Consider the following 19497-nt stretch of genomic DNA (forward strand, 5'->3'; position numbering starts at 1 on the left):
ACGTAGTAGATGTCTCTTATATTAAATGTTTCCTGCGACATCAATAATATAATATTCCTTTATCAAATTTAGTTGTTCATATAATGTTGCATTCATTAATTATTACTGAAGAATGACAGAATAATTTGCTATTTTTTAAATTTAGCTTAGCTTATATTCATCCTAAAATGAAAGATGGAAAGAATATGGAATTCTGTGTGATTCGTTTATCGCATATTTCCTGGATCACCTATTGACAATCAACAACTATGAACGCATTAAATTCATCTTTGAAACACTGATTCAATCTATATATTTTTTAAATTAAATACTTTACTGATATTACTACCAATATGAGAAGAATATGTTTTCGGGATAATAAATGCTGCATGACTAACAACTAGGAAGTCCGTATTGAGATGAAAATGAAAATAATATATTGATTGTCAGATAAATTCCATGTTTCACCAAATAAAGTAAAGTGTGATATAAGATACATTGACTTTTTGGCGGTACGAAGTTCGCTGGGCCAGCTGGTCAATAGCCTAAATAAAAATAACGAGCGAAGCTCGGTGCCCCGATATTATATTTAGTCACTAATATTAAAGACTGTCATGATCACTCTGATCCCAAGCTAGTAATGCGTTCATGTTGGCAATGCCTCTGGTGCTCCAAGGCTCCAACGGGTCAGGCGGTGACTCTGGCTTCTTGGGCTGGTCACTAGCTGTGGTTGCCGACTGACCTCTTCTTGAAGGCACGTCTGCTGATGGCGCAACTCTGCAAATTAACAATTCTCTACTATTATTTCTTCAATTTATTATACACATTGATATTCATCTCCTATTCAAAACAAATGGATCAAATCCGAATCGAGTGGGGACCTTGAAACTTATAGAAAACTTATTGGGGTACCTTAATTTTTCTTGGAAAGCAATACTTTCCCTACCTATGGTAGTAGGTAGGGCAAGAAAGGTGATAGTAGTACAAATATCATGATGATGAGTTAATATTCCATTGCCCGCTCGCTTCATATAATTATCTTCACATCATTACTCACACTTGAGTAACAGGCGTATCATCAACAAAGCATAAAAATAGGAGTTTAGAAAAAAGTGAAAATTAAAGCTCAAATAGTTTATTCAGATGTGACTGACATTTATTCAAATTTTTCAAATTTTGAATTTTTTCTATTTGAATTTTGAAAAATTAAAATGCAAACATTTTTTGAATCGTATATAGAGGATATATTATGAAATCCTATTTTTATGGTATTTATTTATCCATTAAAAATAACTTCTGAGAAATGCAGTTCCCGATATTTCTCGTTAATTCAAAATGTGTGTTTTGCAAATTTATTTATTGTTTTGCCATATAGTTTCCCAATTAACTATCGAATGGATCAATTCACAATTCGAAGTGTAGCGTTGAACAGGCTCGGTTTCTGTAATACAATAATCCTGTTTGCTCAACATTTTAAGATTCCATTGAAATTTTAATCCTGTCATACACCTCGAATGGGCCTTCAATAACCTACCACATTAAAACTATTCATAAATAATAAAATTAGTAGTATTCATAACACTAGGTATCATTTTATTTACAGTGAAACGTCAATGTCTTTTCTTACGCCCATCTGATTTGAAGCGTGAACAGCCTACCCTCTCTGGCAAGGAAATGCTTTGAAGTACTGTGCAGCAAACCTCAAATTACCTGTTAGCTTTGGCAGTCTTGGGCCTGGGCCGTGCTTTGGTAGTGGTGGTGGTGGTGGTGGTTGTGTTAGCACACTCGACCGACTCGTCGAGATCGCTGTAGGGTGGGGGTGGGGGTGGGGGAGAGTTGAGCAGGTCCCTCGGCCTGAGAATGACGGGGCTGGAGCGGCCCCACTCTGAGGACGAGCTCGAACTTGAGCTGCCATAACGTGAACTCTTGAACAGCCGCTGTCGGTCCGATGACAGAGTGTTGGCCGACTGCGCCCGTTTGTGTGCCGACTTGACTCGCCTCACCTGCGAGCCGCGACCCAGCAGGGGACCCTCTGTACAAAACACGCACATTCATAATCACACATTTTTGCTATAAAGGCGGTGTTAATCGAATTAAGATCAATGTGTCGTGTAACTTTAATCTTAATGAATTATTAAGGACTTGGAGAACCAGATAACAGCAGGAAATTTGAAGAATGAAACTGTCAAAAATTGAGCCGGCAACGGCGGAGAGGTACCAGATTCGATTGCCCCCGGTCGGAGCACAATTTTTGGACGGTTTCATTCTTTAAATTTCCTGCTGTTATTCAGGTCAATATTTGCACTAGCAGAAGTCCTCAGTTCTATTTATATAGCTTTCATTGGATATTTTAAATAATTAATATAAAGTAAGTATTATCAGAATTCAGAGTTGAGAATCCAATAAGTATTAGATGATAATTTGATAAAGAACGATGTAATGTATCTTGTCAAAAATGTGTTGTTATAATCTATTTATTCATTTACAGAAAAAGGCAAATTTTAGAAATTTTAAATAGTAATTTCTTTCATTAGAGATGTTTACCCTTTTATTCTTTTTTCGATGGTATATATTTTGCTTGAAATACATTGGGTATTGAGGATTCAATAAATTAAATAATTTTTTCAATTAAATACAAAATACACAAAAGAAAACTAAATTCAAAACAACACAATCAGAATACAAAAATACATAAAACAGGCTACATGGTGAGGTGTGCTGAAAATAAAGAAAGGAAGAAAAATAATAGGCTGGTTGAGTTCAATAGGCTAGATGGAATTGAGATCAATTTCTTGGTTAACTGGAATCTGTAATATTGAAAAACTAGGAAAAATACCTAGCCAACTATAATTTCCAATGTAATAGGCTGGTTGAGTTCAATAGGCTAGATGGAATTTAGACTAGAGATCAATTTCTTGGTTAACTGTAATTTGTAATATTGAAAAACTGGATTGAGAATGAAAACTCATTTGGTAAAGTGAGCTCATTTTGTTAACTCTCATTACTATTGTTCGGTTTATGTAGCAAGTGGAATTATGTTCAATCACTTTATTTTTCATCAGTTGTTGATTTTTTCTCTCCTTATGAATAATGGAGAAATTAAAATCAGTGCTTCTTTGTAAAAAATATAAAATAAAATAAAAATATTGTTTTTGCTCATTTGTTCATTTGAACTTGAAGATGGCCAAAGGCGGAAACTAGTTGTTCTTATAAAATATTTTTATAATATTTGAAATAATTTGAAAAAAAAATGGAAAATGGATATTGTTAACATTGTGATTTCATAATTTTTTCCATCCTGGTGAAACTGTTGAATATAGATAAATATCACATACCCTCTTATTAAATCAACACGTTTCAGGATTAAAATCAAAATTTCTGATAAAGGTTTATAATATGACCAGTTCTCAACTCCTCAAGTAAGCTTATTGATGTCACTTCACATTGATATTCCAGTAACAGTAAATACTCGTATAACAGTAGGTGATATGTGTTACAGCTCACATTGTGGTCCAGTTTGTAATTAGATCAAAGATAAATTTCTAAAAAGTATTCACAAAAATGTGAATTTCCATAAAGTATAGGTACTAAGAACTAAAGGAACTAATTATTATAGTTTGAAACATGCAACAAACCTCCAAGGCCATCACTGTCGCTCGGCTGCAGAACTGCATTTTGCTCCAAACTTATCTGCCTCAGAAGGGCAGCTCTCTGTTCAGCCGCTTGTGCCTCAGCCTCCTGTCAAAAGCATTTAATATGAGTGTAATTTTCGGCTCAAATTGAATTTCAAAAAAAAAAATTCTCAAATTAATTTCAATATTCCCATGAAACTTTGGAATTTTTCTGTGCTCACTAGCTTTATTATAAAAACCTTAAAAATTCGAATTTTATTGTTGACTTTTTTCGAATTCTTCTTGGAGTGGAAAAATCTTTTGGCATGAACAGGAATTTGGACATATCCTTTTCATAATTGAGTTGAAAATTGTAAGGGCTTTGTCTGTTTTTTCTTCAACCATGCATCTTTTTCATTGAAATAAATATAAGCTAAACAAAACTAGCATTAATAGTAATTGGACTTTATTTTTCATAACTGTGTTGGAAGTAGTTAGAGCTTTGTCTATTTCTTCTTCAACTAAGCATTTCTGTCATTGAATGAGATAAGTATTATGTTGAACAAATCTAACATTAAATAGTAATAATAAATTCTAGTTGCCATCAAACATCAAACTATAATTATAATTATTGTTATTCATGATTAAGAATCGATGGACTTACTAGAAACATATTTTTTTTCTGATTCAATTGATTAATAAATAATTCTATTCAATTCAACACAAAAAAAATCAAAATTAAAAACCAATCAAAATACAAATTTCCAATGAAAAGAAACATGCTTTATGGTAGGGTGTACTGAGAAGAAAGAGAGGAGGAAAAATACCTACCAACTTATGGTTTCTCATGTAATAGGCTGGTAGAGGGTATAAACGTAGGACTAAAGGGTGAAGAGGAGTGGAAAAGGGAAGAATGGGAGAAGAGAGGAAAAAGAGAGAGAGAGAAAAAAAATTGGATAGCATTCTTAACGAGTCTACTTCTAACAATATATGTAAGGAAATGACATTGCATTTAATAGTTTGGGCAGAAATCTTGATTCTCATACGTCGATATGGAAGAAAAAGTTACTGCATAGGTTAATTTTTTAATATCTAGTTTAATTTTACTAATTATTTTAGTATCTGTAAGAAAAGGGTCCGGAATAAGGTATATTATACTAGTACTTATATAGATCAACTGTCTTCTTAAACATTCAATATTGGTGTATTATGTAACATATTTGTTTGCAGTGGGCCTTGAATGATAATTAATGACAATTATTGAGTTTAGAGTAAGTTACTAGGAAAATGGGTGATTTATTATGTTGAGACAACATTTTTCCAGATAAATATAATTTCCTCAGTTCCTTATTATAAGGACAATGTTTGCACAAACTTAGCATTGACGATGAGAACAATACAATTATCATTAAATCTTACAATTATCACAGCTTTAGCGGCAGCTTCAGCCAAAGCATTCAATTCAGAGTCGCTAGCTTTTGTTTCCGCCGTTAGAACAAGATCTCTGAATGGATCTTGCACTGCCGCTGGGTTGTCTGCAATCCATAAGAAAAATACAGAGTCAAACTTGAATTAAAAAGACAAATGAGAGTGCACGGTAGCAGTCAGCTTGATCTTTTGAAACACAGCGCCTTTATTTCTGAACTGCAATTCACGTTACATAATGTGTCATTGGAAAGAAAAGTTGATTCTTCAGGGAAATTGCATTTACTTTTTTATTTTGAAAATAATTCATTAATCAAACAACTAAAAATAAACTATAAGTTTAAGCATCATACAAAGGAATAATATTCAACATTTGAAAAAGAAATTTCACTGTTACATTGAATTTTTCCAATCAGATCCATTTATAAGATGCAGACTTGATGTGTTTCAAAAAATGCATGATTTGTTTGTTATTACATTGATCTAAAGGGACATACGTAGTTTCAAAAATGTGAGTATGAAATAGAACTTTCCAAATTTAGTTGGAAGGAGAATTTTGGAAGGACAATCCATTAATATGTGTATGACTATCGGTATTATTGTATATTGTGACGAAGGTAATGCTTCTGAAGACCTTAAAAGCCGTTACAATAAAACATATTCTATTTTATAGAATACGAATTCAAGAGTTGGATCGTTGAAAGAAGATGAACATAATCTATTTCTAAATTAAACAACTTTAAACTACGATTTTACAATTCCAAGTTTGAATTTGAAATTCTAAACTTCATTACCGTACGAATATTATTCTCGAGAATTAATTAGTTGGACAGCAAGTAGTAGTAGTTTTTATCGAAATTGACCGACCAACTACTTACTTTGAGTTGCGATGAATGTGGTTCCTCCCAGGTCGAGATCGTTGGTGAATGCCATCATGTCGAGAGCGGCTGTGAGGCCACCGAACGCCGAGGGAGCCGGATCAGCAGCAGCCGGCGTCGGCTCAGCCGCATTGCTGTCGATCAGCACGTCCAGTAATGGGCTGCGAAGCAAATACACAATTATAGTCCATAAAAAACAACTTCCGACTTGGAGGGATATTATGCGGAGCAGAGAAAAGCAAGGATACGTCGATGTTACCGTGTGCTAAAGCGGACTGCGTTCTGTAGTCTTTAGTGAGTGATACACATATGTATCCTGCATAGTATACTGCGCTTTTTTCTATGACTATTCATCACTGTAATTGGCTGATCTCCCTCCAATATCTTTGCTCCGCATATTCTTCCAAGTCGGAAGTTGTTTTGTATGAACTAATAGGGCCAAGCTACATATGAAGCGTTTTTTCAGGCGTTTTTGCACTGGCGGCGGACGAGTCGGCAGGGCAGTAAGCTCTCCGATTGGCTGATTATCAGCTGATTTCCGAACGCCAACTCAATCAACTTAAACAGTCTTGTTAGCTTCAAATCACTGAAGTGTTCGCTCCTATTCACTCTTGGAATTAATGTTTTGACCAATATGCAACGTTAACTCATTGTTTAGAACATCAAACTCCTTGTTCAAATCTAATCTTGGGACATTGATTTGAATTTCAATTGAGATGTTTTTAGGTCTCAGAAAGTATTCTGATTTCTCAAAACTGCTTGAGTTGAAAAAATCAAGTTTGATCCATCTCTCGTAATCATTATTTACCTTCTCCATTGTAAGAGTGAATGCACGTAACTACTATATGCACGGGTGTACGGGTACTGTATGCCTATTACCTTAACGATATACTATTCTGCTTATTACCAATCATCTACGTTATTATTCAAGTCCAAATCTTATGGCAGTAACTTTCGAAAAATTATTTCTCGTTTGTGAACATGGATAGTAATAAAATTCTCAGTAGCCTTTCTATGAAATATTACTGCTATTTTAGATTTTGCATGGAGTTTTCTGTTACCATATGAGCGATACATACTTAAAATTTTCATAATTATCTACCTCCAATATCTCACTTGTTTTATACTCACTTGACTTTTTTAGGTGCTTTTACTGGCGTTGAAATAGAAGCTCTTTCCCACATTATACGTCTCAGCTGCTCCCCAGTCATGTTCCTTTTCTTCAGTTCTTTGATTGTTACCTTTCCAACTCTCTGGAATAAAAAACATGATTATTTTATGTACTATGATTTATCCATTTCTGAAAAAATCTCTTCATTTTTTTTATATTTTATTAGAAAAACATTTTATCACATACAGACTTACAGACTCTACCAGCTCTAGGTGAGGAATACTAGTTCTGGGTGCATCATCAAATTTCTATTGAAAAATTTTCAACTTTAATCATCTTGATTTGTTTTTTTGAAAATATAAATATAAGATAAGATAAGATAATCTCTTTATTCAACACAGCATATAATACAATATACAATTGAAAACGTCTAGTCACAGGTCATTCCTTGAGGAATTGTTGAAAATATACTCACATCAATGGACATAAAATAAGCACCAGTACGAAGACATCAGATACATAAAGTAGGTTTTAAAAGTAGTGCAGGACATAGAAATTTATTATTACTAGATGCTTCAATCATGTATTACAGAAATAATCATTGGAACTATAATAAGCTTTTGCAACAAGAAAGCTGTATAATTTCTTTTTAATATTATTAGCATGTCCTATTCCACCCTCTAGGTTTCCTAATAATTGTGAAGTATTGCTACGACGCGGACTAGCTACAGCCGGGTATGGGTCGGGGTCGGTGACCGTACTGACTGGTGGAGATACCGGACCTACACTTCTCCCTCTATCCTGATTCTTTACCCTCTGCTTCTTTCGCGAGATTTTTACTTTCAGGGGAAGAGTGTTTACCCGTGGCGTTACTGGCCGATTCGGCCCTCGGCCTTTGGAATACAGGGTGGGTGTTAAGGGAGATTAAAATAACCCTACACAAGGAGACGGATCTGACTATCAGATCCCTACCAATAATTCTATTTATAAAGGTAGTACGCAATCTGAACCAACTGCGAATTGACGGTGAGCAAGCTGTACCTGCAAGCCCGGGATGTGGTTTTTCTATGGGCTTTAAGGTGAGAGCTATGAGGTAAAGGTATGACGGAACTATGGAGTTATTAGTAGTATTTGAGATGTGGTTAAATAGGGCACGGTATAGGGTGTAAGCTATAGAGAATAGGGTGCAGGGTATGAGGTATACGGTATAGGGTATAGGGAACAGAGAATCAATAATAAGATTATTATTCTCTACAGCAAATAAATATCTGCTCAATAATCCGCAATCTGAGAATTGCGCTCTAGCTCTTAGCAGGCTGGACCTGCTAGCTAAACATAGTATATCTATTTCAATTTTATGATAATTAAAGTTTGGAGGATGAGGTTTCGGGTGTCGGATTTCTGAATCGCGAGCCTGCGGCTGCGAAAGGATTTTCAGCAATTCTGAAACTGCTAAACAGGATTTCCGCGCTAATCTGGTGACTGCGCGCCGATTATTAAGGGCCAATCTGTGACTGCCCTTAAGGGTATGGGAATCACTCTCAATCGTCCGAAACGCTTTTAAATTAATAGTCAGTATGTCGACTATTATGAGAGGATAGAAAAGATTTTTCACAGACACAGTCTGTAGAATAATATCGGGAAGACAACAGTCTGTCGTTGTCAGGGTAGGAAAGGATTCTTCCAGGATTTTCCACAAGGAAAATATCGAGTCAGAGACTCCTAATTCAGGAAAAGATTTCAATAGACTTTTCCAAGTAATTGCCAGTCTAAGGACTACCACAAGATCGATCTCTAATTTGCAACTGAGATCACGGGAAAATTCGTGAATTTTCCACAGGTAAAGCCAGCAAATAATATTTGCTATTAAAGAAGACAGGTTTCTAAGAATTTTAGAAAGGATTCGAGGGTCTGAAAACCCACGACTAGGACAATCTCGAATCTGGAACTGAGATCAGGAAGGATTTTAACACAGGAAGAATTAAGAGAAAGAAAGAGAAAGGATGCCGCAGTCCAGAAACTTCGGCGAGGAAGTCCTCAAGCTGTACCTGAGAGCTAGAAGGATTTTAGAATAGGGAAAGTGAAGAGAAAGAAAGAGAAAGGACGTCGCAGTCTACCAACTTTGACAAGGACGAACTCAAGCTGTACCTGAGTTCTCAAGGAAATGATTGGAATTTTCCTACTAGGAATTACAGCAAGTCAGAAACTGCTAAGAGAAGTTAAAATACTGGGCCACTCTATAGTATGAAAACCAAGCAAGGAAAACTTACTATAAATGATAATAATTTCTCTGCCGGGACAAAAATTAATCGAGAAAACTATTCTCAAAAGGAACAGGGATTTTCCCACAAGAATAAAAATTAATTGAGAGAGACTATTCTTAAAAAGGACAGGGATTTCCCTACAAGAATAAAAATTCAATGGAGAAAAATTACTCTTTAAACTAAAGGCCACCTTACTACAGAGAAGGAAAAATATACGGACTACAGTCCTGACGTACAATTACCTGAATCGACGTGGATACTGATACGGAGAATAGCAAACCGATTCCCACTTCCCGTATTATAATTAAAAACGTCGTGAAGCGACAGAGTCGAGGCTTATAAATTAAGTACTCAAAAATAATCCGCTATAAGAGCCTAGCTAAATTTCCCACTCAACTATTTGTAGCACAAACTTGAGATCCCTTACAGGTTTCAAACCAAGGATAACACGTTCACCCCCAGTGATACGAATTTAGGAAAAATAGCTGACAAGAAAGAAAAACCCACAAGGGAGTTCTAACTCCGAGTTGTCCGGAACTCGGCCTACAATATTCTATGTTAACACAAAATAGAATAATAATTAGTATCGGGAACGTTGTAAGGAGAGGAGATTCGCAACCCGATCTCACGCTCAACCACTGAACAACTGCCCTAAATGAAAACTACAAGGACAGAGAATCCCCCAGGAAAATCCACCTTCAAATACAGTCGGCAATTCGACATACAATATTCCATTCACTAAAATACAGAATAGAATATTAACCCTCTAGTACACCACTATTAGGAGTGCCGCTCGGAACGCAGCCGTACACCAACCCGTTCACCGACCAACTGCCTCTCTCCCAGGTCTTCTTGAAGCAGCACCGGGTCGCTGAAAATTAGGAGGCCGGGGGAAAAGAGATTGTCGACCAATGGGAGTCTGGAAAGACGATCACGCCACTGGTCATGTGACAGGGTTTGAATCCACTAGTGCTGATGCTAAGGGTGCAGCTAATGATGACAATGATACTAATTGCTACACTAAATCAGGCCGGTAAACAATATTTCTCACCAGAAATTACAAGAAGAATGATACCGACTCAACTCGGTAGTCGCTTATCGTTTTGATGATACGGATGCTGCTAATGCAATACAAAATACGAGAACGCTCAGAGTGGTAAACAAGATCTGGAAATTTCTGGTTATGATGAATCTGTTACTGATGATTTATAGGGGTTGGCGACAATGGTGATGATGGGCATACACTACTACAAGTCCAACAAGATATATCTGGAAGTCGACCCTATTCTTATTCTAAAACAGAATAAATTCGCTAATTTAACACTAGACGACGGCTCTCCATCCGTCACAAAAATTCACTTTGTGACAATATATTCTTGTTTGTTAGGGACTGCAGCTCAATTGGTAAATTATTGTAAAGCTTTGAACCAATGTGAGAAGGCATTTTCTCATACAGTTGGAGCCTGTGCTGTCTTAAAGCTAATTTATTTCTGCCTCTAGTATTATGATTGTGGATGTCAGCGTTTGTGGCCAGATCTGAGATATGGTCGTGAGTGAAGACTAATAATTTAAAAATATAAATTGAGGGTAGAGTTAAAATGTTCAAATAGACAAAAGCCTCTCTACATGACTCATTAAATTTGAGTCCAGCCAAATAGCAAATAGCTCTTTTTTGCAATTTAAATATTTTTTGGAAGTGCAAATCTGCAGTGCTTCCCCATAACTCTATCCCATAAGCAACATGGGAGTGAAACAATGCAAAGTAAACTATCTTTGAAACAGATAATGGTACAAATTTTACCATATTTCTTATCACAAAAAAGATCTCTACTCACTCTATTAACTATTATATTTACATGCTCATCCCACACAAACTTGAAATCTAGCTCTAGGCCAAGTAATTTCACAGAATCTGTATTTCGTATATAATCATTTTCTATTAACAAATGTGGCTCAATCGCACCCCAAGCAGCAAGGAAATGATTTAAAAGTGCTTGAAACTAATTGCCAGTGATTTAAAATTTGTCACCTCTTTTTAGGGCAAGTTAAATCATTTAAAATTACTTTCAAATTACTTTTAATTCTCCATGAAATGTCATTGAAGACCAATGATTGAAAATGATTTATAAATTACCTCAAATGATTTAGTAAAGTACTTTAAAGTACTTTTCAATCATTTGAAGACCAATGATTGAAAATGATTTATAAATTACTTAAAATGATTTGAATTAAGTACTTTGAAGTACTTTTCAATTACTTGAAGATCGATGATTGAAAATGATTTATGAATCATTTAGAATGATTGAAGTAAAGTACTTGAGAGTACTTTCCAATCATTGTATAATCGATGATTGAAAATGATTTATAAATAATTTGAGATATTTGAGTGTTGTTCGGGCAGTCGAACGAGACGGACTTATCTATGAGTTGCTGATAGCTGTTTTCGTTTACCTGCCAGCTCAAGCCAGAGCAGTATAGTTTTGAAACGGGATTTCAAGTGAAGTTTCTTTCTTTTGTTTTCTTTCAATATTGATTAAAATGAGTGCATGTGGTAAATGTAATAAAGTAGTCTCATCATCGACAAAATTTAAATTGCAGTGTTCAATTTGCCACGTGTTCTTCCATGGAAACTGTGCTAACATCAGAGAGTCGGATATGGATATTTTCAATAAAAAACCTTACAAGTGTGATGAATGTGTAAATGAAATAAGGTTACAGAGGAGTGCTTCGGACTCAACTCCAGTCAAAACAGATAAACAGAGTGAGGATTCAATATTAATTGCTTCAGATGCGTGCAGCGTTAAAACGTTCAAGGAAATGTTAAAACAGTTGGAAAACAAAATATTGAATGGTCAACGCAAACTGGAGGACGATCTTGGTAAGTCCCTCGAAACTTGTCATGAAAAATTAGATGAGTATACAGACATTTTGAATAGGCAGATGGAGTTATCAAAGAAACAAAATGATAGCATAGAATCTCTACAAACTGAAAACAAGTTTTTGAAAGCCAAAGTAAACGATCTAACAATCAAATTAGAGGACTTGCAACAATATTCTAGGGCCAACACTGTTGAAATTCATGGCGTCCCTGTATCCGAAAATGAAGACACTTTACAAAAAACAATAGAAGTGGGTAGGGCTCTGAATATGGATATAAAAGAAGACATGATAGACATTTGCCATCGTTTGCCAATTCCTAGATATACTAATATTAATGAGCGTGTTCCCGGCATAATAGTACGATTTGTTAGGAGATATGATAAGGAAGAACTACTAAAAATGCGTAAAATCAAAAGAAATCTAACATGTGCTAATTTAGGTCTTCAATCGAATTCGCCAATTTACGTTAATCAATCCCTGGCGCCAGGAAGGAGAACGCTTTTCAACATGTCGAAGAAATTTCAAAGGGACTTTGGCTACAAATATCTATGGATTGATCGAGCTGGCAATATTAAGTTGCGAATGCGGGATAAATCGGCGGTTCACATCATAGCTTGTGAGGATGATCTCAAAAAACTTGTTAAATGTGCGACTACCGATAATCGAATAAAAGAGACTGACCCGGTACCTCAGAACAATCCCTCACTTCAGTAGGATTTTCCTTTGTTTCACACAATAACTACACGGACGAAGAGATAATATGGAGTTAAAAATATGAAGGGAAAGTGTGATGAAAAGTTATTAGAAACTTTTGCTTTGTATGAATTGTTTGCTGTTACATAGTCTTACTCGCATTTCACATTGGTTTTTACAAAGTACTAATTTGATTATTATTTGTAGTTTTCTTGACCATTTTGAAGCAAGCGTTATTTTAAATATCTAAAATTATTCGATCTAGAAACTTTAGAACTTGTTTTTGATTCATTATTTAATTTTTGATTCAAATTATTTTAATTTCAATATTATCTATATTTTCTTTCGATTACAGTGTGAAGTGCGAAAGGTGTGTTTAAAGTTTACCAAAATTTTTGTTTCCAAGTCTATTTTATTAATTCAAGTTTTACTTCAGTACCTAATTAAATTCGGTCGAATTAGTTTCAAAATTGATTTATACTGATGAATTGGTAATCACTGAGAGGATAAGTGGAGGAGTGGTTAAGTGAGTGAACACTTAGAATTAGTTTTATTAATTCAATTAGTGTATAATGAGGATATCCTCCAACTATGAGTGTTTTGTCTACATTGATGCAGAGAGTTTTTTTTTTTCATATAATTTTTTCTTCTCTAGAGTCTTGAAGTGTGTTGCAATTACAGGGTGAATGTAATCCGAGATATCATTTGACAACCTTTCAGTTTTAAGAGGAGAGTGATGTTTATTCGTCAGCTTTTCAGTTTTCTTGATGAGTTAATTGTAGTATTTTTTTTTTTGTATTTCTGTTTATAAATTATTTATTTCACCCTAGTAGGTTGAAGTTTGGCATACTCTTTCACTTCTCTTCTTGGAAAGTGCAGCAGACTATAAATTTTGAGAGATTAGATAACTAGCTATTTCATATCGGATCTTATCAATGCATGAACGTTTCGAGTAATTTCTATCTTTTATTTTATTATCTGGCGGGCTGGTGGGGGCGTTTAGTTCTCACCTTCTACTTCAAATTTTTTCTGATCAAATTTTCTTATCCTTCTACTCCTCTTTTCTTAATAAGTTTTTATTATTTTCTTCAACGTCTTTTCGTAAATAGGTTTTCACGGTTTTTTTTCTCATCGCAACTGTTTTCTCAGCTTAATGTCAATTCATATTCCTGATTTACATGATGATGAACTTGTGGGTTATTATAATACTATTGAAGTTGATGATTTTTTTACCTCTGAGCCTCAAGAGCGGAGTCAATATGATGGGGAGTTGAACATTTTCCACACGAATATAAGAAGCATAAACAAGAATTTTGACGAATTGGTGCATTATATTGGTAATGTGAATATCAAATTCCATGTTATTGCACTGTCTGAGACATGGATTACAGAAGACACACAGTTTAACTACAATTTGCAGGGCTATAAAGCAATACAAAGAAAAAGTAAATACTCAAAATGCGATGGGCTATGTTTATTTATTGATGAAAATGTTAAAACTGAATCAATAAACATCGTTATCGAAAAAGCAAACTATATCTGCATTTCATGCTTAATAAACAACGTTAAATACATAATAATATCTATTTATCGATCTCCAGCTCTGAATCTTAACGAATTTATTACGAGCTTAGATGCCTGTCTATATCAAATGAAAGACATGTCTAATATAATTGTATTAGGTGATATAAATCTTAATATTCTCGCAAATAACCATTTATCAAACGAATACTTGAGTACTTTACATATTAATGGCTTTAAATCTTATATAAATAAACCAACCAGAATCTTCAATGGTGTAGCATCCTGTTTAGACCACATATTCTTCAAGGAAAATAAAAACAAAAATAATGTTGTGAGAGGCGTAATTTCAAAAACCAATATAACAGACCATTATAGTATTTCTTTACATTTAAATGCGGCTAGTGATAGGGAAACGAACCATAGGGAAGATGAAGTATGGACTAAAACCAAAATCGACTTTGGTGGACTTATGTGCGATTTACAAGGAGAAAACTGGTACGATATATATAGTGCCGATGATATAGACATTATGGTGGATGTTTTAGTTGAAAAATTAAATTACTTGACACATAAAAGAACAAAAAAAATTCAATTAAGTAAGAATAAAAGGCCTCTTAAAAAATGGATTTCGCCCAGCTTAGTAAATTCTATTCGTGTAAGAGATAAGCTGCATAAGAAGCTGATAAAGCAGCCAAATAATATTCAATTGAACAACCAGTACAAAACATATAGGAACATTCTGAATAATTTAATAAAACAATCCAAAACCGATTACTTCAATAAAAATTTGACGAACACAAAAATAATTCCAAAAAAACTTGGCAATATATCAACGAGCTCTTAGATACTAAAAAAAATACCAAATCAATCAATATAGAGGCCAAAGTACTTAACAAATACTTTGCCGAGGTAGGAGAGACTTTTGCCAGGAAAATTTCTGATGACATAAATAATATACCCATTCCTCAATCTCAAACTAACCCATGTGATAAAAGTATCTTCCTCAGTCCTACTAACGCCACCGAAATACAAAAAATTATTGATCAATTAAAAAATAAAGCAACACCTGGAGCCGATAATTTTACTGGAGCATTTATAAAACAAATATCACACTTTATTACATCACCTTTGGAATTTATATTTAATAAATGTCTGAGCAGTGGATATTTTCCCAAGAAATTTAAAGAAGCAAAAATCATACCTATACCTAAATCCGGAGATCTCAGCAAACCTGAAAATTACAGACCAATAAGCCTTTTAAGCAATTTATCCAAAATACTAGAAAAGATTTTAAAATTGAGATTGATGAGCTTTTTAGAAAAAGAGAATATAATCAGTGATAACCAATATGGGTTTCAAGCTAAAAAGTCAACCAATGACGCGGTCATTCATTTGAATAAAATTGTATATGACAATTTTAATGAAAACAAAAAATCTCTAGCCGTCTTCATGGATTTATCAAAGGCTTTTGATACAATCCCACATAATATACTTTTAAATAAGCTGGATGAATCTGGAATTAGAGGCTCAGTAAACAAACTTTTTTCAAGCTACTTGTCGGATAGGAAACAATATTTAACTTTAAATGGTCAAACGGATATCCAATCTACTTCACATTTTGGTTTGCCTCAAGGTTCGGTTTTATCCCCAATATTGTTCCTAATCTATGTTAACGATCTGTTGAAGCTAAATCTCAGAAATTGTACTACATTGTCATTTGCAGATGATACAACGCTCGTTTTTAGTGGAAATAGCTGGGAGGAGCTCTTTAATAATGCAAACAACAGTTTAAAAATAGTGCAAAAATGGCTTCAGGACCACATTCTCACCTTAAATACCGATAAAACCAAATATATCACTTTCTCACCCAACATAACCGGGCAACCACCAATATCTCTGGATTTAAGAATGAATACCAATAAATCCAATACTATGAATGAAGAGCAAGAGATAAAATCACTGGAAAGAGTGCAAACTATGAAATACCTAGGAATATTAGTTGACCAACACCTCAAGTGGAACAAACACATAGAATATTTATGTTCAAAACTAAAGTACGTGATACACATCTTCTACAAAATACAAAAAATAAAAAATTTGGATATAATTAGGAAAGTATATTATGCATACGCCCACTCATTATTTCAATATGTAATAGAGGTCTGGGGCGCCGCCTTTGACACACATTTAAAAAAAGTTTTTATTTTGCAAAAACACATTATAAGAGCAGCTCTTGGAAGACCACGACTTTATTCAAGTAGAGAAATTTTCATCGAACTAAATGTCCCGACTCTGAGACAGACCTACATTAAAAGAGTAATTCGTTACATAAACAAACATAGAAATCAGTTTAAAATTCATACAACTCCCTATAACATACGGGCAAACAGTACAAATACATTTAACATACATCTCATAAAGCTTACTATATGCAGACATCAACTTCAATACTATTGCAATTATTTAATCAATAAAATACCACTAGATTTTGTTAACAGGAATATAACTGGGAATTTAAATAGAATTATACAGGAATGGATTGACAGGAACATCTACTTTAAATTAATCTAATGAATAAGAGTTTGAGATACATTCGTGTATGTCTAAATTTTAGGATGTTGAGGATATGATTTAATATTTTTGTTTTTGTTTTGTATTCTTTCTTTTCTTTATTACTATTGTGATTTTATTTTGTATCATGTAATTACGATTCACATCTGCACTCAGGATCTCCTTTGCAGGTTGTTATTAAACTTTATTGTCGATAATAATATAGTGTATGTAAATTATGTATCTATTTTGAAGAGACAATAAAGCAATTTCAATTTCAATTTCAATTTCAAAAAAAAACGACGTTTGCTTCCAATTATTTTTTGCCATTTTTGATCTTATAGCTTTTAAATACGATGGAAAACATCCGTGCTGATTATGAGAGCATCAAATTCTCTTCAATTTGATTATAATTTCCACTTTACGACGTTTCCCTTACGGACGTGCAGCAGCTTTAGTGTTGCTAGTTTGGGTGAAATCTCTGTTTGCCCAACGATAGACACTTAATAGAGACTTGGAGGGACTGTTTTCAGCCCAATTTGTGATTTGCGGAGTTGTTGGACCAGTTAGGGGGGTGAACATATCAAACGTCCTCAACCCTACCCCATGTGTGATGGGATGAAGGTGGTTAAATTTTCACTCTCAAATCATTTAGAATTATTGATATCATTTGTTAAAAATTGTTCCCAATTGAAATTGATTGACAATAATTTGGATGAAATAATTTAGAATTGCTTAATAGTTGTTGTCAAAGGATTCAAGGCTCTGCAGGATAGCCGGGTAAATTCAGGATTCATTACCCATTCTTGTAAGAACTAGGCTCTGATTAAAAGAAAAAGAAGTACAAAATCTCTGAAGAAGGAATGTGTGTCTGTGTCAGTTTGAGAGCGCCAGAGGGAGAGGAGAGAAAGAGGGAAATAGTCAGTCTTTCATAGAAGAACTCCCCCCCCCAATGAAAAATCTATTCACAGTTACAGGCTTCCGTGACTAATTGATTGTAGTAGGTTTAGGAACTGGCCTAAAAATGTTCCTAGCCATGCTGAAAAGTCTTGTTAGACACTTTTATACTGTGAACAGATTCACTTTCTACTGTCAGCACTCCTTATAAATAACATCAATGTTCCCCATTCAGTCGATGCTGACCGAGTCAGGTACTCTATAGTGTGGCTCACTTGGGGATGTTTCACAGAGACAAGTTCTCACAGAGACAAGTAGTGGTTTTGAACGATATTAGTGTCACAGAGACAAGTTTCACAGGAGCAAGTATTTCTATAAATGGCAGTCTCACAGGAACAAGTTCCCACAGAGACAAGCAGTTTCATAGAGACAAGGTCTCCGTCCAAAGTAGTAGCGCTATAAATGGCAGTCTCACAGAAGCAAGTTCCCACTGGAACAAGGTGTTTCACAGAAGCAAGGTCAGTGTCATAGAGACAAGGTAGCGAATGTAGGAAGAAGTTAGGCGTGTTGCCTACATCTGAACTTGAAGGCACTCCATTATTTGTTCTAGTAAATTGAATGTCTGCTGTTTTTTAATCATGCAGGTATATGATTATGATTGAAGGTTTATCATATAAGATAGGGATGGGTTGGTAACCTATTAGAATTAGATAAAGATAACTTAAATAAATAAATAAATTGAGTTCTATGCAAATGTAATATATTTCTACCAAACTCCAAGATAACTATTCCAATATATCTAATACGTATACATATAACCTTCAACCCGAAAGAATAATCAATATGAATATGAAATGGAATATATAAAAGCCAAATAGCCTACCACTGACCTATTCATCACCGCTTCTTAAAAACCACATGGCCAAAATGGTTTTTCATTATAATTCCTTCTTTTGTAATAAATTGTTTATGCTTTTGTACTCCTGAGCGAAGCTCGGTCCCCGATATTATGAGCTAATCATTTCTTCTTTTTCCGAGCTGCGGTCTCGAATTGTAAATTCAAATTGATATAATATTAACTCCAGACAGTCACAGAGTAAAGCTGCGTCAACACCAATAGATTCTATTAGATTGAACATAACTTATCATACACATGATGAACATATGTGTTTTTCATGTGCCGTTCAATCTATAATAATCTGTGAGGATTAAGTTATTAACATTTTGTTAATAACTTTGGTGTAAACGCAGCTTTAGATGCCAAGATTTATCATGACGTTCCGAGTTACGGATGATAATGTCAATGAAAAACTTCATTTTCCTCATAGAATCTTTCCAATAAAAAATTTAACAGATTGTTGTTCTACAAGCGTCTCTACATGTTACAAAATGAAAATCCCAGTGAAAAACAAAAAGTGCCACTTGATAATTCCCAAATCATCTTTTTAATCGTAGCTCTGATTCAACTGAGCAATAACTTTCTGAACTTACTAAGTTAATAAAGTAACATTTAAAATTATCATAAGCGCAATGGGTACTTGGGATTCCATCAATTCAGAATAAGTATTATACCGGTATTCATTTTTACAGGATTGAAGTAGTGCAACATTTAGATTAGCACACCAATAGATTTTATTTGTAGCGGAGTGAGTTCATTACTTTCATATCAAAGTTCTACTTTTTCC

At 34.4% G+C, this 19497-nt stretch overlaps 1 protein-coding gene across 1 annotated transcript in view; it reads right to left on the bottom strand.

Annotated features, from left to right (window-relative positions):
- Positions 1 to 484: 484 nt before the first annotated feature.
- Positions 485 to 19497, bottom strand: part of LOC111044938 — a 105458-nt gene continuing 86445 nt past the window's right edge. Inside the window, exons 14-19 of the mRNA XM_039431924.1 lie at positions 7025 to 7146; positions 5894 to 6054; positions 5010 to 5125; positions 3615 to 3717; positions 1690 to 2011; positions 485 to 756 (exon numbers count right to left, since the gene is read on the bottom strand). Coding sequence (XP_039287858.1) covers positions 582 to 756; positions 1690 to 2011; positions 3615 to 3717; positions 5010 to 5125; positions 5894 to 6054; positions 7025 to 7146 — 999 coding nt within the window. The 3' untranslated portion in view covers positions 485 to 581. The remainder of the gene's footprint in view (positions 757 to 1689; positions 2012 to 3614; positions 3718 to 5009; positions 5126 to 5893; positions 6055 to 7024; positions 7147 to 19497) is intronic.

Source organism: Nilaparvata lugens, chromosome 7, assembly GCF_014356525.2.
Source record: "Nilaparvata lugens isolate BPH chromosome 7, ASM1435652v1, whole genome shotgun sequence".
Lineage (NCBI taxonomy): Eukaryota > Metazoa > Arthropoda > Insecta > Hemiptera > Delphacidae > Nilaparvata > Nilaparvata lugens.